Source organism: Aquarana catesbeiana, linkage group LG03, assembly GCF_042186555.1.
Source record: "Aquarana catesbeiana isolate 2022-GZ linkage group LG03, ASM4218655v1, whole genome shotgun sequence".
Taxonomy (NCBI): Eukaryota; Metazoa; Chordata; class Amphibia; order Anura; family Ranidae; genus Aquarana; species Aquarana catesbeiana.
Window position 1 is genome coordinate 538484285 of NC_133326.1, and position 20217 is coordinate 538504501.

Sequence of the window (20217 nt, forward strand, 5' to 3'; positions counted from 1 at the left end):
TGAATGGGAAAAAGGTTTACCTTCCAACATGACAATGGCCCAAAGCACACAGCACAAGTGACCACACAGTGGTTGGAGGAGAAAAAAGGTGATTGTCCTTGCATGGTCAAGTCAGAGCCCAGACTTGAACCCCATTGAAAAGCTGTGGAATGGCTTAAAGATGGCAGTCCACAAACAGTCACCATCAAATTTAACTGAACTTGAGCAGTTCTACAAAGAGGAGTGGGCAAATATTGCAAAGTCTATATGTGCAAAGTTAGTAGAGGCATATCCCAACAGACTAAAGGCTGTAATTAAAGCAAAAAGGTGGTTCAAGAAAATACTGACATAAGGAGGGTGATCCTTTTTCCAACTCGGTAATTCTGTTTTTACATTTTTTTTCTAACATGTTGGTGTATCTTTTACTTGAATGTTATAAGTTGCACTAGTAAATATCTATCTATCTATCTATCTATCTATCTATCTATCTATCTATCTATCTATCTATCTATCTATCTATCTATCTATCTATCTATCTATCTATCTATCTATCTATCTATCTATCGCTGTGTTTCTCTCTCATAATAACATTTTGTAGTCACTTTATTCTATCTATCTATCCATCTATTGCTGTATCTTTCTCTCTCTCTCTCATAATACCATTTTGTGGTCTCTCTCTTTCTTTCTCTCTCTCTCCCCCCTCTCTTTGTGGTCTATCTAAGATCTATCGTTTATATCTGTATCTCTCTATCCATCGCTTTATTTCTCTTTTTCTCATAATATTTTGTGATCACTTTATTCTATCTATCATTTATTTCTGTATCTCTCTCTCATAATAATATTTTGTGGTCACTTTATTCTATCAATCTATCTATCATAATAAAAAATTTTGCGGTCACTCATTTTTTTAAATTTACAAAAAATATATTCTGACAAGTTTCTGGTATTTTATTATACACACACTTTGACAGCCATCCTAATTTGTCTTTTTGTAACATTTGTGTGCCCTGACAGCCAGCTAAAGGTTTTGTCCTTTGGAATGTTATAAGAATCTGCAGTGTTATCTGAAATGATATCTAGAAAACTGTAACTGAAGACAAATCAAACCTATCGCTGATGCAGATGGAAGTGCCTTGAAAAGTGAAGTCATAGTAAGGGCTCTTCTGTGTTTGCTTTTACAGTCAAATAATTTAGAACCAAAAACAATTTGATTTTGAATGCAATTATACAACATACATTGTTGTTTACTTTGTTCAGATCTTGTTCTTTGGTGAAATCTGTCAGATTTGTTCTTAATTGCAGAAATTCTGTAACATTTCCCGGTTTGATATGTCTCTCTGTGGTTGATACTGACTGGAGTCCTCCGCCGTCTTGTTGGCAATCAGTGATGACATCTTGATTTACAATCATTTGACCACATCCAGTCTCATTAAGTTCATCACCTTTAGCTTCCAGCTGTGGGTATTGATCTCCGGCCTCAGCAGTGACGTAGGTATCGAGGAGTTTGATCTCTTCAAAGTATGGAACATTTCACTGTCTATCCCTCAATCATATCGCCCACTCTAAGGAGATGAGAAATCCCCGGAGGAGGACCCATGGTTCCACCTCTTCCAAATCAACAGCTGACAAGTGGTCCCACCAGTCTGAATGAATCCTCAGGACACGAGAGGGGAGGGAGGGCTGCACACAGATGATTTAAAACCAGATTTAAGACCAGACCCAAATAGAGGTGTCATCGTCCACCAAGTCTCAAGAAGCAGCCACCTGAGTCAGCCAGAACATGAAGGTAAGTGCTCTAGAATCTGCACAATTTTTTGGGTTGAAATAAAACAGAACTTGTTTTATTCTTGCTGTTTTCCTGAGGAAGACGATGCCAGCAATTTCCCCAATACCATGTCTTATTAATTTATATTCCCCAAAAAATTAATTTAGGAAATTTTTCAGGCTCTTCTTTTTGGCTTGATCATGACTGAATTTGTAAGTTCATTGCAAAACTCAATGATACATTTTTTGCTCTTGTGATATATATATACATACACACATACAGTATATATACTGTATATATATATTTTTTCCCCCAGAAAGCAATCATTTTTAAACCAGACTTTGAAAACAGAAGGTTTCCTGTATAGTTGACCATTTCTCACAATAAAAATGTAGAAACATTTAAGAGCAATTGTATTCTGTACATCAGTATAAAGAATTCAGCTAATATTCCAAGATTTTTCTTCCTGCACAAAAGTCAGAAAAAAAAATGGTAACAGCAGTCAGTCAGCTGGGCTCTACTTTTTAAAAGTTCTAAAATATATTATAAATGGGACAGGGAGGATGATCCATCCATCTTTATGACCTACAGGTTATCCAAAACCAAAATTATTAAACATTATTATTTTATTCATTATTAGAACACTGAGCCAGTCACATCAGTCTGCACCAGAGGAGCTTACACTTTAATGCCCCCACCACAGTCACACAACTGTTATTATTATATAGTTATATAGCTGTTGTACAGAAAACACTGAGCAAGTCAAAGTCTCTGCAGCAGAGGAGCTCGCACTCTAATATCCTTCCACAGTCACTGACCATAGTGGTGTACAGAGATCACTGAGCCAGTCACATCAATCTCCACACTAGAGAAGCTTACACTCTAATATCCTACCACAGGCACACACTATTATTATACATTTATATAACTCTAAAATATTTTGCAGTGCTGGGCAGAGAATGCTGAGCCATATACATCAGGCTCTACAAAAGAGGAACTTACACTCTAATATTCTACCACAGTCACACGCTATGATTATACATTTATATAGCTCTGACATATTCTGCAGTGCTGAACAGACAACTCTGAGCTAGTCACATCAGTCTCTGCACCAGAGAAGCTTATACTGTACCCACCACAGTCACACACTTTTTTATATATATATATATATATATATATATATACACATATATATAGCTCTGACATATTCCTTAGTGTTGTACACTGAGCCAACCACATCAGCTGCAATATAAAACTTGATTGGAACAATATGGAGAATATTTTAGTAATAACTAATTTTTTTATCCAACTATTTAAGCCAATTGTATGTGGATCTTCAGAACTGCATCTGAAGATGTGGATGTGATTTAATCACTGCTGGTTTAACCGAGTTCTGAGTAGCATGTCTCAAAAATAAAAGAACAGTTTAGTCTGAATAGGTGACAAGTGACGTAGTCTGATGTAGTGCCCTGCTCTGTCACTGTGCTGTGCTGTTACACAGTGCCATGTTCTGATATAGGTCAATACCCTTATACTGTGTCTGCCATTGTGCTGTACTTTTACATAGTGCTCCTCTCTGACATAGTGCATTGGTCTCACACAGTGTTGTGCTCTGACACTGTGGGACATAAACATATTTTTTTTGCTGCTGTGATCCAACTTTTTGTTAAAGGGTGGCTTTATTCAATCTCCCACTGTATGTAGGAACATAGCCACCCTTTCTTGCTTGCTACCTAGATGGGCTAGGGACTATGGGCTATGGCATTTGTAGCATCCATAGAGAAGTTCCTATGACCTCATCTAATGTGCACTGCTCATGCCAAACAAATGGAATTGAGGGGGATAGGGAGAGGTTCGGAGGCAAAAAAGCACAGTAATACCCCATACAGACGGTCTGAAATTCCGCCAGCAAAAGTCTGATGTGAGCTTTTGGTCGGAAATTCCGACCGAGTGTATGCTCCATCGGACTTGAGAGCAGGTTCTCTATTTTTCCGACAGAAAAAGTTATAATTGGAAATTCCGATCGTCTTTAGCAATTCCGTCGCACAAAATTCCTACACATGCTCAAAAACAATTAGACGCATGCTCGGAAGCATTGAACGTTATTTTCTCGGCTCGTCGTAGTATTATACGTCACCGCGTTCTTGATGGTCGAAAGTTCAGAGAACTTTTGTGCGACCGTATGTATGCAAGGCAAGCTGTAGCGGAATTCCGTCGGAAAAACCATCCAAGATTTTTCCACCGGAAATTCCGCCCGTGTGTACGGGGCATAAGAAGCAATTTAATAAACAATAGGTTACAGGGCCATTAAGTAGTGGATGTGTCTAGATTATTTTTTGGAGAATAAGGATATTGTTTAGTGTCACTTTAAGTGATCCCTTTATGGGCTAATAATAAAAATTAAGGTGCAAGCTCTTGAGACCTTCCATAAAGCATTATACAATTCTGGAACCCAGATATTTATACACAGAGTAAGAAAGAGAAGCAATTACATTCTACAATAATAAAATACAACTTATTTTTTCTTGACAAGCTTAAGAATTTCCTGGAGATAGGACGGAGGAAGGACCAGCATGCTTGCATCTGTAATAAGTTTGCCATTTAAGGGAATCATTACATCTCCAAACATGAAATGTTATATGATGGGTAACACAGGACAGTATCTACTACTTCCGGGGACTGGCTCACCTAATCAGTCTGTCCTCTGTGTCCTCAGGACAGCGGGTGTCGAGCGGCCTGCACCCTCCTCCTGATAATGTCCTCCTCGGTTATCCCTCCCTCTGGGTCTCTGCCACAGGTAAGTGATCACTGTGTGATCTGGCATTTTTTTTGTAGCTGTCTAAAGCAAAGTACACACGATATGAATATCGGACAAACGATTGTCTGTTTTCTTTTGTGTTTTTTTGCATGTTAGTCTCATATTGAAAATGAAGCGGGTACTAAAGTTACAAAAATTCTCGTATGACAGAATACAACTTCAGAAGTAATGTAATGTATTGTAACTGTAATGTATTCTGTTGTTTCTAAACATGCGTGGTCTTAGTCTTCCGGGTTTTTTTCCTGGACGAATACTGTACCGATTAAACAAAAATTGTACAATCTGGTATCGTACAAGAAAAATGTTCCTGTTTGTCCCTTCAGATAATTTTGGATGAACTGTCGTGATCGGCTCTTGAAAGCTGTGTACTAACAATCAGATTATCATATGATCGCTTTGAAAGTGGTATTTTTCATCCGATTTTCTGATCGTGTGTACTAGGCATTACTTGTATGTGTATCTACTTTCTATGTCTCTTTTCCTCCTGCTTAGAGCCATTTTCAAAGACGGAACTGGACCCCGCAGGCCATGCTGTACCTAAAAGGAGCACGTAAGTCACTCATTTCCTGTCCACAGCTGCCATGACAGCGTAGAGCTTGAAACCATCCAACGTGTCTGTGTATAGGCAATAAATACCCCCCGAGACATGACTTCTGTGCCATCTTATCCAATCATAATTAAAACTGCAGATATTTTCTGCCATCTCATGGAAACTCACAGTTACTGCCAATCAGAAGCTGGTGAAATTTTTCATTCAGAATCAACCATTAGTAAGAATCTAGTTCTGTGCTCAATTATATTATTATTAATAGTGCTGTCTTATCCCTCTGGAATAACTGTGTGTGCTGCTATTCATTTGTATTCCCTCCCTGTCGTAGCAGACATGTTAGGCTGTAAGGCCAGGTTCACACTGTTCCGACATGAAAGTCGCGTGACTTTGCCAGGTGACTTCGGTGCGACTTTGACGCAAATTCTACACAACTTAGAAGCAGCTTCGGGAAATGCCTGTGTAATCTTCCTGTAATGTCGCATCCAAATCACATCAATTAATCACTTGACCACTGGGCACTTAAACCCCCTCCCTAACCAGACCAATTTTCAGCTTTCGGTGCTCTCACATTTTGAATGACAATTACTCAGTCATGCAACACTGTACCCATATGAAATCTTTGTCCTCTTTTTCAAACAAATAGAGCTTTCTTTTGTATTTAGTCACCGCTGGGTTTTTTATTTTTTGCGCGATAAAAGAAAAAATACTGAAAATTCTGTAAACAAAAATGCATTTTTTTTCGTCTCTGTTATAAAATTTAGCAAAATAGTAATTTTCTTCTTAAATTTTGGCCAAAATGTATACTGCTATATATCTTTGGTAAAAATAACCCAAATTGGTGTATATTACTTTGTGAAAGTTATAGAGTCCACAAGCTATGGTGCCAATCTCTGAAAATTGATCACACCTGAAGTACTGACAGCCTATCTCATTTCTTGAGACCCTAAGAGCCGGTGCACACTAGGACGACTTGTCAGGCGACTTAGCCGCCTGACAAGTCGTGTCCCGTTCTGTACAATGGAACCGTTCTAATCGGAGCAACGCAAGTCGCTCCAACTTAGAAAAAGGTTCCTGTACTACTTTGGGGGCGACTTGCATTGACTTCTATATAGAAGTCATTTTGCAAGTCGCCGCTGCAGTCATGTTCAAGTCGTTGGAGGCAGTCGCGCTGCAAGTCGTGTTGCCTCAGTGTGAACCAACTCTAAGGCCTCTTTCACACTGAGGCACTTTTAAACTGCCAGTAAAAACACTGAGCGCTTTTTAAGAGCTTTTCAGGCGCTTTTGAAGAGCTTTCCATTCATTTCAATGGAGAGGGGCGTTTTTTCACCACCCTGCCAGAGCACTGCCCCAGTGTGAAAGCATTCATTCACTTTAATGGAAATAAGTTTTCGTGAGCTTTTCAGACGCTTTTTTTTAGTGTGAAAGCGCCTGAAAATGCCTCAGTGTGAAAGGGGTCTAACAAGCCAGGAAAGTACAAATACCCCCCAAATTAACCCTTTTTGAAAAGTAGACATTCCAATGTATTTAGTAAGAGGCATGGTGAGTTTTTTGAAGTTGTAATTTTTCCCACAATTCTTTGCAAAATAAAGATTTTTTATTTTTTTTTTCCCACAAAATTGTTATATTAGCAGTTATTTCTCACACACAGCATATGCATACCACAAATTACACCCCAAAACACATTCTGCTACTCCTTCTGAGTATGGCGATACCACATGTGTGAGACTTTTACACAGCATAGCCACATAGAGAGGTCTAACATGCAGGGAGCACCTTCAGGTGTTCTAGGAGCAAAAATTACACATCTAATTTCCTGACTACCTCTTGCACTTTTGAAGGCCCTGGAGCACTAGGACAATGGAAACGCCCCAAAAATGACCCCATTTTGGAAAGAAAACACCCCAACGTATAATCTATGAGGCATAGTGAGTCTTTTGAACATGTCATTTTTTTCTACAAGTTTTTGGAAAATGTGGAAAGAAAATGAAAACACATTTTCTTTACACAAAGTTGTCCATTTATAAAATATTTCTAACACATAGCATGTACATACCAAAAATTACACCCCAAAATATATTCTCCTACTCCTCCTGAGTATGGCAATACCACATGTGGGAGTCTTTTCTACAGCCTGGCCACATACAAAGGCCCAACATGCAGGGAGCAGCATCAGGTGTTCTAGGGGCCGACATTTGTCAAATCTAATTTGACTATCAATTACACTTTTGTGAGGTACTGTAGTGGCATGGATGAGAACTGATGTGGCATGGATGAGCATGAATAGGGTTGGATGGGGATGGCTGAGTTCGACTGAGTATGGCTGAGTACGGCTGGGTACGGCTAAGTATGGCTGGGTACGGCTGGGTACGGCTGGGTACGGCTGAGTATGGCTGGGTATTGCTGAGTATGGCTGGGTATGGCTGAGTATGGCTGGGTACGGCTGAGTACAGCTGAGTATGACTGGGTATGGCTGAGTATGGCTGGGTACGGCTGGGAATTGCTGAGTATGGCTGAGTATGGCTGAGTATGGCTGGGAGTGGATGGGATAGCTGAGCATGGATGTGTGGATGAGTATTGCTGCTGAGTATGGATGGCTGAGCATGGATGGATGGATGAGTATGACAGAGGGATGGCTGAGCATGGATGTATGGATGATTATTGCTGAGTGTGGATGGCTGAGCATGGATGGATGGATGAGTATTGCTGAGTATGGATGGCTGAGCATGGATGGATGAGTATGACAGAGGGATGGCTGAGCATGGATGGATGGATGACACTGCAATGGACACAGAGCAGTGCCGTGGGCACTACAGATCCAGCCCACGGGGCTGCTGCAACCGATCTCTCCCCTCACACTGTACCGATCAGTACAGAGAGGGGAGGGAGGAACCGGACATGATGCCGGTTTGTTTTCAAGTGATCACTCCGTCATTGGACGGAGCGATCACGTGGTAAACGGGCGCTGTCAGTGATCCGTGATGCTCCTGTGATACTCCCATGTGCGCGCCCCAGGGGGGCCCCTTTGGGCTGAAATCAGACAGAAGTCAGACCAAAGTAGTGCAGGAACCTTTTCCAAAGTCAGACCAACACAAGTTGGACCACTTAAAACGGCATAGGGAAACATTGATTTTTACATGTCATGCGACATGTTCCCTCAAAGTCGGAGCTAGTGAAGAAATGGCACGTCGCACCAGTGTGAACCAGCCCTAACAGAAGCTGTTCTGTCTCCTGCCCAAGTTCAGGGTTGATAACTTGCTAATGGAGGGAAAAAGTGTTAACAAATCCTAGATTTTTTTTTTTTTTTTTATGTAAGCTTGACAACACCTTTGTTATGTAACAGTTATTTAAAGGAGTTCTATGGTCACAGCACACACTTTCATTTTATAACATCAGAATTGTAAAAACAGTAAAAGCAATAGTTGTATTTGACAATATAAGATTACTTGAAAAATCTCCTTTTATGTTGTGAGTTCTGTCTGTCTCCTGGTCATCTCTTTCCACAACTTCCTGGATTCCCCGCGTGCTTTGCAGCTTCTCCTCTGCTGCTTAAAGTGGTTGTAAACCCCTCTGTGCAACTTGTACCTATAGGTAAGCCTACCTATAGGTATTGTAAATATCACCTAAACGTGCGCCTTTTAGGAGATATTTACCTTGTAGTGTGCTGATGACGTCATCGGTGCATGCGCTGTCAAGAAACAGCCCACCGTGCCATTTCTTCACTAGCGAGTGCCATGACTGGCGACTCCGGACAGTCACAGAGCCAGAGTCAGTGGCCCCGGTAGGAAGAGGGGCAAAGATGGATGCAGCCACCAGTGAGGACGGCACGGGTATCATTTGCAGGTGCCACATAATGGGCTAGTATGCGATGCATACTAGCCCATTATGCTTTTACTTTGCAGGGGGAAAAAGAGGAAGTAAAACCCATCAGGGTTTACTTCCCTTTTAAGAGGAACTGCAGTCTGCTCACATAATGTGTAATAAACTGTAATAAACTGTTTTGATGTTGAATTTTAAAAGCAGCGACAAGCCTGCTGATCTTACAGGTTTGCTAACGTGACAGAACACCGCTGCTTTTAAAATTCAACATCAAAACCGTGTCAGGGACTTCTAAATATTGTATTTCATGATATAAGCTCAGTTTAGTAGTAAAAGTGTGAAGTGCAAGAGTTTGATGATGTAAAAAAATGTCCACTTGGCAACTTCAGACCGTAGGCTTAGTGTGGCCGAGTGCACGGTATACCAAGATGGCTGTGATGGGACGTCACTTCCGTTACAAGTTTTGACGGGTCGCCTAATCTGACAGAACACCTGCACTGACTCCGCCTCCTTAAACTCCTCCTCTCAGCTCCTCTGTAGTTCAGAAGGCAGGCTCTGTGAAATGTATGACACAGCAGTGCGTACCCACAGGGCATAGTGACTACGTGTCACAGGATTCAAGGGAGTAAATGTGTGAGAATCTTCACAAAGTCAGTTTACAAACTTCAAGATTGTTCAAATTAATAAGAATAGGCTAGAAATAACTGAAATTCAAAGTAGAAATGAATATAATGATTTTACAGATTGACCGTAGATACACTTTGAGCCTAGGATTACACTAAATGCAATGAAAATTCGCTGCAGATTTGGCACTGCATCTAAATTACATCCCGTCCATGCGAACCAATTGTGGAGTGTATGTTAAGTTAACGACACCCCGCAATTGGTTTGCAAAACGCAGTGCGGACAAAAAAAAAAGGGTCCTGCACCAGTTTGGTGCGAATGCAGTGCCGATTTGATTCATACAAATCCATAGCTCAGTCTTGGTTCACACTAATGCGATGCGGAAAACGCACAAGATTCATTGCGTTTCCCCGCATCGCAATCTAAGCAATTGCACGGTGTCCATGTGATCTGCTGCAGGTGTCAATGTCATCTTAACAACATCCTGAAACAGATGGCAAAATGCAGTGCGATTGCCAGAATCGCATCACATGGGTGTGAACATAACATAAAAAAAGTAATTTGCTAAAAAGCACTAATATATCAGAATGGGGATTCCGATTATTACAGTTGTCCATTCGTGACAAAACTAGTGTGATAATCTTTAGGAATTGACTTTACGAGTAAAATACCCAAACCATCAATAATAAAACATCAGTTTTGTCATTCCTAAAGACATCTCCAAAAAATGATTATCCTGGTGGAAGGGATGGCGATCATTTGACTTCAAACTTTGCACATTGTTTTGCTTGAAAATCAGCAAGCCGATCTCACAGCCAGTGTATGGACTCAACCTCAGAATGTCATGGCTGCAAAAAAGCAACATTTCAATTTCTTGCCTGTCATTGAAAATTTTTTTTTGTTTTTGTTTTTTTAGTAACTCTATACTTGCTAAGAAATGTTTTGTGTAGCAATGATTAATGTGGTCTGAATCTTTTAGAGAAAGTGGAGTGCTCCTTTAAGTTCAAGTGGAGCCCTCCACCCCATTAACTGTGCTGTGATTGTGCATTGCAGAGGGCCGGCGATTTATTTCCGATGAGACTCAGAGGAAGGATCTCTTTGACAGACTCCAGCTGGGTAATTCTCCTTATCTTCTCTGCTAATATTGTACAGAAGAAGCCAGTGGCTGAGACGCTGATTGGTTGTTGCCACCAAATCCGCATTTTGCTGTAAGGGTTTTAGAAACCAGAAAAAACTAAAGTAGAACTTAAAGTGGTTGTAAACCCTTACATATACCCAGTGAAGTGACTGGAATCGGGTGATACACAGAGATGAAACAAATCATCCTACATGTACCTGTTTATCTGCAGCCCTCTCTTCTCTACATCCATTCAAAGTGTAGAGTTTATCAACCTGTCTGGGAGTTCATAAAAAGGGGTTACACTCTGCAGAGCTCAAGGAGCAGAGCTCTGAGAGCTGATTGGAGGGGAGAGACCCCCCCCCCCTTCACACAGCACACAGGAACAGAGCTGAGACTGTCAATCAGCTGAAGCTCCCTCTTCTGTCACCATTTTTCTCTTGGTGTCAGGAAAACTTGTCAGAAATTATGCATACTGACAGCAGAGGAACAAAACAGCAGACAGAAATTACACTAATGCCGCGTACACACAATCAGTTTTCTCGTCGGAAAAAGATATGATGGCTTTTCCGATGGGATTCTGCTCAAGCTTGCCTTGCATACACACGGTCACGCAAAAGTTTGCTGCAATTACGACCGTCAAGAATGCGGTGACGTACAACACTACAACGAGCCGAGAAAATGAAGTTCAATGCTTCCGAGCATGCGTCGAGTTGTTTCCAAGCATGCGTAGGGATTTTGCGCATCAGAATTGCTACTGACGATCGCATTTTCGTATAGGAACTTTTCCCAACCAAAAAATTGAGAGCATGCTCTCAATCTTTTGCTGCCTGGAATTCGGCCAGCAAAAAACCGATGGAGCATACACACGGTCGCATTTTCCGATGAAAAACTCTCATCGGTCTTTTGCGGGCCAAAATTCCGATCGTGTGTACGCGGCATTAGTGTTCTGGATTGAGACAAGTACAAACTATAGAGAGATATACTTTGTTCATATTTCATGTCTGAGGTTTAAAACCACTTTAAGTCAGATTTTGTCTTTAGATTTGAATAGACTGGGGAAGGAATTTCCAATGTCATGTTCCTATAACTAATGCATCTGCTTTTGGGAGATTTACCCTCGATTCCTGTTTCGGTGACAACCATTAAAAGTTTTTTTTGCACTCACTTCAGAATTTAGAAATAAAAAAACAGACAGAGGTTATAACTCCACTCCATCCAAAACTAAACGACCTGATGATTAGTAGAACAGTGATCTGTGTCATCTGAAAACACTTGCCTCTGTGACACAGTGGAGGAGATTTACTAAAACTGGAGCACACAGAATCTGGAGCAGCTGTGCATAGTAACCAATCAGCTTCTAACTTCAGCTTGTTCAATGAAGCTTTGACAATAAAACCTGGAAGCTGATTGGTTACTTCACACAGCTGCACCAGATTTTGTGTGCACCAGTTATAGGAAGTCACCCCCAAAGTAGATCTGCAGATAGCTCTATACATGTGACAATCCAGCCGTAAGGTATCTTGTGATTATGTTTGATAGTTTGTTTGATGGTGACAGCAATCAGATGTAATCAAAATGTCCAGGGTAACAGAATATCAATGTGGATACATCAGATGATTTTGTTGGATAGTGTATAAGGTAATCAATAGTCAATGTGTGTGAACGGTCATTGCCTTCAAATTCATATTTATTACTGAGCGACTGGGCTGCTTTAGGAATTATTTTTTTTTTTTTTTTTTTTTTAGAAAAGCCCCACTTTGTATCTTTAAAAAGCCATCCTTATGCTCTAGTCCAGTGATGGCGAACCTTGGCACCCCAGAAGTTTTGGAACTACATTTATCATAATAACTCATGCACTCTGCAGTGTAGGTGAGCATCATGGGAAATGTAGTTCCAAAATATCTGGAGTGCCAAGGTTCGCCATCACTGCTCTAGTCTGTGACTTTGCCTAAGCTGACATGATGTCATTAGTCTGCTGCAGGCAGGAGGAAGCATTTCCTCATTCTCCTTTCCCACAGTGATCAGAAGCTGCAGCAGGGACTGATCTGTATCAGACATTTGTGAACACATGATTCTGCCATCTTTGAGTGGGCATCTTCGTCCAGGAAGTGACCCAGGGTGATGGCTGGACAAAGATGGTGCCGTTCTTCTGTAGAGAAAAGCAGATAATGGCATTGCCAGGGATAGTACAGTGATCTCTGTAAGTGGTAATAAATACCTGGAATTGTTACACTGACAGATTATCATGCTTTGATCACATTGGTCCTCTCTCCAATGGTACACAGAGATTTTCAGGGCACAATCTTTGTTTTTGCAATAAAGAAAAGAGAAAGAATTGTATTCTGCACGTGTATGATCTAGACCATCGGTAACATTGTGATGGGTGTTGTTCGGTGGGTTGGATGATGGGCAGGTGTGTCATGTGCCTGTCTGTGGGTGCAATAGCCCAATATTGATTGGTGGACCATCCCTGTAACCAGTGAATGTTCTCCTCTTCTAGAGACCCGCAGTCGGAATACCAGTCCCATCACCATATCGGAGGCGGCAGCCATGTTTCTGAGCTCTCTGCAGAAGGCCCAGGAGGAAGGTAGATACATCTTACTTTCTTCCAAAGAAATTACAAATGTGATTTTCACTCTGACACAAGAGGGGCCAAATCTTGGAAACACGAAAACTGATCAACTCTGTAGCTTTTAAAAAAAGTAAAACCGTGAAGCCAAACTGGAAAAACCCTCCTGAGCCCAGAATAAGAGGGGCAATCCAACATTCTCTATAACTTAAATGCTTCTAATATTTAGATAGGAAACAGAAATTTGTAAATGCATGTGAAGCCACTATGCTGCTTTAATATGGACCTTTCAGGAGCGCATTATGATTCCATCTCCCAGCATTCCCTTTACTATTACCAACACCTCCAGAAAGTGGATGGAAATCAGGGTTTAGGGTTTTTTTGTTTTTTCAAAAGGCGTTTTTTTTTTTTTCTTGGAGGGTGTCAGCAAAGCAAACCTTTTCATGTAACCTCCACTTTAAGGAGGAAAGGGGAACCACCATGATATGTCTGCTTTCAATGTTCTCAGCGATAGATATACACTATATTGTCAAAAGTATTGGGGCGCCTGCCTTTACACGCACATGACCTTTAGCAAGGCCCATAAAGACATGTATGAGTGAGTTTGGGGTAGAGGAACTTGACTGGCCTGCACAGAGTCCTGACCTCAACCCGATAGAATACCTTTGGGATGAATTAGAACGGAAGCTGCGAGCCAAGCCTTCTTGTCCACATCAGTGCCTGACCTCACAAATGCGCTTCTGGAAGAATGGTCAAACATTCCCATAGACACACTCCTAAATAGTGTTGACAGCCTTCCCAGAAGAGTTGAAGCTGTTATAGCTTCAAAGGGTGGGCCAACTCAATATAGATCCCTACGGAATAAGACTAGAATGCCATTAAAGTTCATGTGCGTGTAAAGGCAGGTGTCCCAAAACTTTTGACAATATAGTGTATGTCCTACAGCGGTAACTTAGAGTGAGGGAGCACAATTGGCAGAGGTGCCTTGATGTGGCTGTGCATTGTCACATGTATTTGCAAACAAAAACCTCTGTAACCTAAAATTGTGAAACAGTTTATTAAAGTGGTATTAAACACAAAAAGAAAAGAATAATATATTGCAGGTTACCAATTCTTAAAGAGAAGTTTTCGTCAGTTTCTAAAAAAATTAAAGGTAGAAGTTACTGAAATGGGTGGCAGGGAATTTTGTAATCTAGCACAGGGCTTTTCAGTGACGGCTCGTCCATACGGGGCGCTGCTCCCCTAATCTGTTTTTTTTTTAAGCACATGATTAGAGCCTGAGGCTCTAATTTGCTTCAAAAAGGGTGGGCTCGGGGTGCAGAGCACTGCGCCCTGAGCCCACCCAGTTGTGTGACAATAGCGAATTAATATCCGCTATTGTCTCCCTGATTCTCCTCCCGGCCAATCCAATCAGGTCTCAGGACCCACTTCCTTTTCGGCCAGGAGGAGAAGCAAAGGCCCCGGAGCAAGTAGCTGGAGCAAGGAGTCCGCTGGGGGGGGTTTGGTGATCGCCGCCTTCCCGTCCGCCTCCCATGGCGGGGGAGGCGGAGGGTATTGTTGGTTTGCCGTTCCCCCCCCCCCAAAATATTGAGCACCAGCCACCACTGGGGCTTTTTAATGGGACATAGAACCAGCAAAGTGTCCATAGGGATTGATCAAATTCCCCTGCTCCAAAGGTGTTATGTGAAATGAGGAGGGGCGATCATGTTGTTTTTCCGCACCTCATTCATTCACAGAATGCCTTGCAGTTTTTGGAAAAAAATACAAAGATTTTTCTGAATAGGGGAGGTGCCACTTGAGCGACCCCCTTTGATATCTGACTACAGCCGGAACTAAAAGTCTCAGGGCCAGGCTTTCAGCAGTGACAGGAGACTAAATAAAACAGAATGAACGAAATCTGTAGCAGCCAGAGATGAAGCAAATGAACAAAAATGTTTTTTTTTCTTTTGTTTCAACTTTGTCAGATGTGTGTGTTTGTATGGTTTGGATGGCAACTCTCCTTGTTATGGTTGAAGTGTACATACTTTTGGGGCCCAGTGTGATCCTTCTTAAGCCGCGTACACACGAGCGGAATGTCCGTCAGAAAAAGTTAGACGGAAGCTTTTCATTGTTTATTCTGATCGTGTGTGTGCCTCATCGGACATTTTTTTTTCGAAAATTCTGACGGACCTAAAAATAGAACATGTTCTAAATATTTCCGACGGAACCAATTCCTATCGGGAAAACCGCTAGTCTGTACGCTGTTCTGACGCACCAAAAATGACGCATGCTCTGAAGCAAGTACGAGACGGAAGCTATTAGCTACTGGCTATTGAACTTCCTTTTTCTAGTCCCATCGTAAGTGTTGTACTTCACCGCGTTCTGGACGGTCGGACTTTGGTCGGACCGTGTGTAGGCAAGACCGCTTGAATGGAATTTCGTCTGAGTTCCGTTGGAGAAACCTTCGGAGTTTATTCCGACGGCAAAACCGGTCGCGTATACGCGGCATAAGGCAATATTGCTATGTTATTCTATGACATTCTCCTCCATCTGGGGGTCTGTGGGTTATGTTACTGTTTTATTACTAAGCTGGTCATGTTCGGCCCTATGTTCTATAAATTCAATATGTACTTAATGTTACATTGAAAAGTGCCTGTTAAAACTCCATTATTGACACGTGTCTCACATGTACTCATGCAACGTTAAATATAAATGACATAAATTTTTTTGAAGTAACCCCAAGCCAGGGGTCTTACCTTCCAACAAGGAATGTAAGCGCTATAAGAGCTTGTTAACACGTGAGGTTGGGGGACAGTAAACCCTCCCCCACACCAATGGTTACCTAATTTAGCTGCAGAGGCAGTGGCTGGGGTCTACACATGCTGCATGCTTCCTGGTCGCAGCAGGAATTATACCCCCTGTCATTTTTAGCAGGTATAGCACCTGCCGAACATGACCTATTCTAATGCAGGATTCAGGGGGTTAAAGCAGGCAGCGAGGAGGTAATGCAACACCTCCTTACTGCCTGTAAAATGCTCTCTGAAGAACGATCTAGACACGGATCACGCTTTACAGAGCAAAACTAGTGTGAACAAGTCCTAAGAGTACACTCTGCTCACAAATGTGAATGAACTTCCAGACCTGTTGAGAGAGTAGTGGTACTATTAAAGCTGGCCATACACTAGTAGAATTTCAGTGGAGAATTTTCATTTTAAGAACATTTATTCATTTTTGTGATCGTTAGTGGGGTCAAGTCAACATTTGTTTTTGACCACAGTGATGAGAAAATTTGAAGCAGCAGGATGGAAATTTTTTCTCGACTCAATGAATTTCTAATGCCGCATACACACGAGCGGATTTTTCGTCGGAAAAAACTTGGATGTTTTTTCCGACGGAATTCCGCTCAACCTTGCCTTGCATACACATGGTCACACAAAAGTCCTCTGAACTTTCAACCGCCAAAAATGCGGTGACATACAACACTACAGTGAGCCGAGAAAATGAAGTTCAATGCTTCCGAGCATGTGTCGAATTGTTTCCGAGCATGCGCAGGAATGTTGCGCGTCGGAATTTGTACAGACGATTGCATTTTCACATAGGAACTTTTTCCGACCTGAAAAATTGAGAACCTGCTCGTAATCTTTTGCTGGCGGGAATTCCGCCAGCAAAAGTCCAATGGAGCATACACACGGTTGCATTTTCCCACCAAAAGCTCTCGTCTGTCTTTTGCTGGCCGAATTTCCGATCATGTGTACGCGGCATTAGAGTGAATGTGGATTTTGTTCAGGATATTAGATTCACACCAAAATCAAAGTTTTTAACAGAAAAAAAAATCTAAGTTTTTTTTTTATAGCACTTTCAAATGGCATTTCTCAAGTCATTGAATGTGCTGATGAAAATTTTCATGTGAATGTGGTTTGAAAATCTATGAGTGTACGACCAGCTTCACTCCCCAGCCTCTAGCTGAAACAGTAGTTAAAGTGATACTAAACACACACTGTTTAATTTACATTGTCCCTTCTATTTCTATATATGGTTGATGGCACTATAATTATTTACAAAAAAAAAAAAAAAAGATCTAATTACCTTTTTCCTAATTGATATACAGCTGTCATATGACCCAGCTCTTTCCCAGCCTGTCTGCAGGGAAACATAAACAGGAGGAGCTTCTAGTCCTCTGCTGCTGGTGGTCACATGTTCAAAATTAAAAAAATACAGCTTTTGGATTGGAATACAGAGTAAAAATAAATAATATCTATAATCAGTTTTAAATTGTCATATAAATATATATTTGAAATCAAATCTTTATTATTTTTTGGTAATAACATGGTGGGGGCGGATTTCTGCCAGTCACAGTGTCATGCCAATCCAGCCTGTGTCTTAAACTAACAGGGAGGTGAAGCCTCCATTAATCTACATGTAACATCCCACTGCCTTTGTGTTTAGCTGGTTAGTGGGCATTAAGGAGGAGGGAGGAAGCGGGCTGTCATTTACCACAGTGTATACTCCCACATGTGTGACTCTATAGCCACATGACCTGTTCAGATGTGATAGGGAGGAAATGCTCAGCATAGAAACTCACTGAAAACTGAGCATGTGCAGAGCTGCCAACACTGCTCTGCAAAATCTCTAGCTGAATTGGGGACATGGACAGAAGGTGGAGATAGAGAGCAGCAGGATCAAACAAGTTTTTTTACATAATACAGAAAACAGATCTCATAGTGACTGACTGAGTATGAATAGCATGTAATCCAGTGTTTATTCATAGTTTTTATGATGTGGGTTTAGTGACACTTTAAAGTGGATGTAAACCCAATGTCATCCTTTCTAAACTACTGCCATAGGGGTTATCTATAAGGATATACACGCCTCCTGCATGTATCTTTACCTGTCAAATGTCTCCCCTCTGTCTGTTATGAGAGCCGAAAAAATGCAGATTCTGTGGGTGGGTCTGTTGTCTGGAGCTCGGTGGGTGGAGTAGTGATGTCAGTAGAATCCCCGCCCACCTCTACACTCCCCTTGTCAATATGCATTTTCCCCTGTGTATTTCTTACACTGAACTTCTGCTATGATCTCTAACATCCGGCGAAAAGACAGGAAAGTAACCACATGACTTCAGCATGCCAAATCATTGCATGGCTGAGGTGTGGAACAGCCAATCCTTGCTGAGCTGCTGAAGAAAGGAGTGGGGGTGGGAATTAAAAAATAATGCATGTCTTGGGCTAGTGCACGAGATATGTAAATCACCTGTCACTCACAGCAAGGGGGAGGATTTGACAAAGTTTTTCTCTGTTTGTCAAGAATTGTCTCACTGGACAATAAAAGAGGATTGCTCAGAGCTGGATTAACTCTGTGTGGCAAGACTGGGCTCAAATGATAGCAAATCTTATACTCTACTCTACAGGATGATGAAAAAAAAATTTGGTTTTACATCCACTTTAAGTAGAGTGATCATTTAATATTTTTCAGTTTGAGGACCACTCAGCTTTTGTGTAGCATGGTGATTCCTGAAATATTTTGTATTTCATTTTAAATTTCTAATACACATTTTTTTTCTCCCTGATGTGCAGCTGAAGATAGTGCGGTGGACCAGGCTGGGTATTTACCGGAGTCACTGTTCAGTTGGTGAAATCACTGCAAGGAGCCCTGAAGCCTGCTGACTACACTGCTCCTCTGTGACAGCACGCCCCCTTCAGCACCCACTGTAACCACGCGCCCCCAGCGGACACCTACCCAGCTCCAATCACTCAACTGCAAACTCTCTGCCCTGTACAGAATATTTCATTTCAGACCTTCTGATTTTCCTTCTCTTTGTTTTAACAATCATTAAACTCTCCAGCCAGGAAATGATTGTAAAATATAGAAAATGTATTTTATATCAGCAGAAATGTGAGAATAAATTTCATCTCAGCTGTTTGTTTACATTTTGTCATCAGATTGTTAATGATGGATTTGGGGGATTGTCTGCAGGTTAGTGGGTGGTCATGCACGCCTTTAGCAGTTCTTAAACATTCACAATGTAGGGTTGTGGTTTGCTACCATGAGAAGGCATTAGTCTGATAATTTTCCATAAATTCAGAATTGTTTATGGTAGAACTGTTGTTCAATATAAAAAAGATACTCCCTTGTATAATTTTGTGATTCCCCCTGCAAATTATAATTAATACCTGCTGATCCTGCCAGGGCTCTCTGCTGTATGTAATTTCCTGTTAGAGGGTGACAACGCTATGCCTTCTCTTTTCAAAATGGCAGCGTTATCACCCTTACATTGGATATGTCCAGAAAGGACTGCAGCATGACATGATCATGCTGGGAAGGAGGCATGAACACTACTGTTGTCTTCTCTGATGGGTAAGCTATTAGCATCATCCGCAGGCCCCCCCAATCCCACCCACTTCTATTCTGCACAGCCTGATTCTGCACACATAATTCCAAGCTCCCCGGTGCCATGGCTGGTAACAGCCAATAGTACACACCTGATTTGCATAAGACGCAAGGGATCTTGGGAATTGTACAGTGCCTTGAAAAAGTATTCATACCCCTTGAAATTTCCCACATTTTGTCATGTTATAACCAAAAACATAAATGTATTTTATTGGGATTTTATGTGATAGACCAACACTAATTGGCACATAATTGTGAAGTGGAAGAAAAATGATAAATGGTTTTCAACATTTTTTTACAAATAAGTGTGTGTCTGAAAAGTGTGGGGTGCATTTGTATTCAGCCCCCTTTACTCTGATACCTCTAACTAAAATCTAGTGGAACCAATTGCCTTCAGAAGTCACCTCATTAGTAAATAGAGTCCACCGTGTGTAATTTAATCTCAGTATAAATACAGCTGTTCTGTGAAGTCCTCAGAGGTTTGTTAGAGAACCTTAGTGAACAAACAGCATCATGAAGGCCAAGGAACACACCAGACAGGTCAGGGATAAAGTTGCGAAAAAGTTTAAAGCAGGGTTAAGTTATAAAAAAATATCCCAAACTTTGAACATCT

The 20217-nt window shown here is 41.4% G+C and overlaps 1 protein-coding gene and 1 long non-coding RNA gene across 2 annotated transcripts; one reads left to right on the forward strand and one right to left on the reverse strand.

Moving 5' to 3' along the window:
* The first annotated feature begins 1629 nt into the window (after nt 1-1629).
* On the forward strand, nt 1630-19142 carry SPX (spexin hormone). Its single transcript, XM_073621423.1, has 6 exons — nt 1630-1765; nt 4461-4541; nt 5055-5112; nt 10606-10668; nt 13173-13259; nt 18791-19142. Exons 1-6 carry the CDS (start codon nt 1760-1762, stop codon nt 18847-18849), a joined length of 354 nt encoding a protein of 117 aa, XP_073477524.1. The 5' UTR covers nt 1630-1759; the 3' UTR covers nt 18850-19142.
* Nucleotides 5675-19847, reverse strand: LOC141132695 (uncharacterized). Its single transcript, XR_012242955.1, has 2 exons — nt 12616-19847; nt 5675-12478 (listed from the first exon to the last, which is right to left on the reverse strand). It is a non-coding gene; the product is annotated as an uncharacterized lncRNA (long non-coding RNA).
* Between the last annotated feature and the right edge of the window lie 370 nt (nt 19848-20217).

Excerpts from the sequence above, each read along its gene's own strand:
- SPX (XM_073621423.1), top strand. Across the intron at positions 4,542-5,054 it reads CCTCTGGGTCTCTGCCACAG|AGCCATTTTCAAAGACGGAA; the intron begins GTAAGTGATCAC and ends CCTCCTGCTTAG. Across the intron at positions 13,260-18,790 it reads GCAGAAGGCCCAGGAGGAAG|CTGAAGATAGTGCGGTGGAC; the intron begins GTAGATACATCT and ends CCTGATGTGCAG.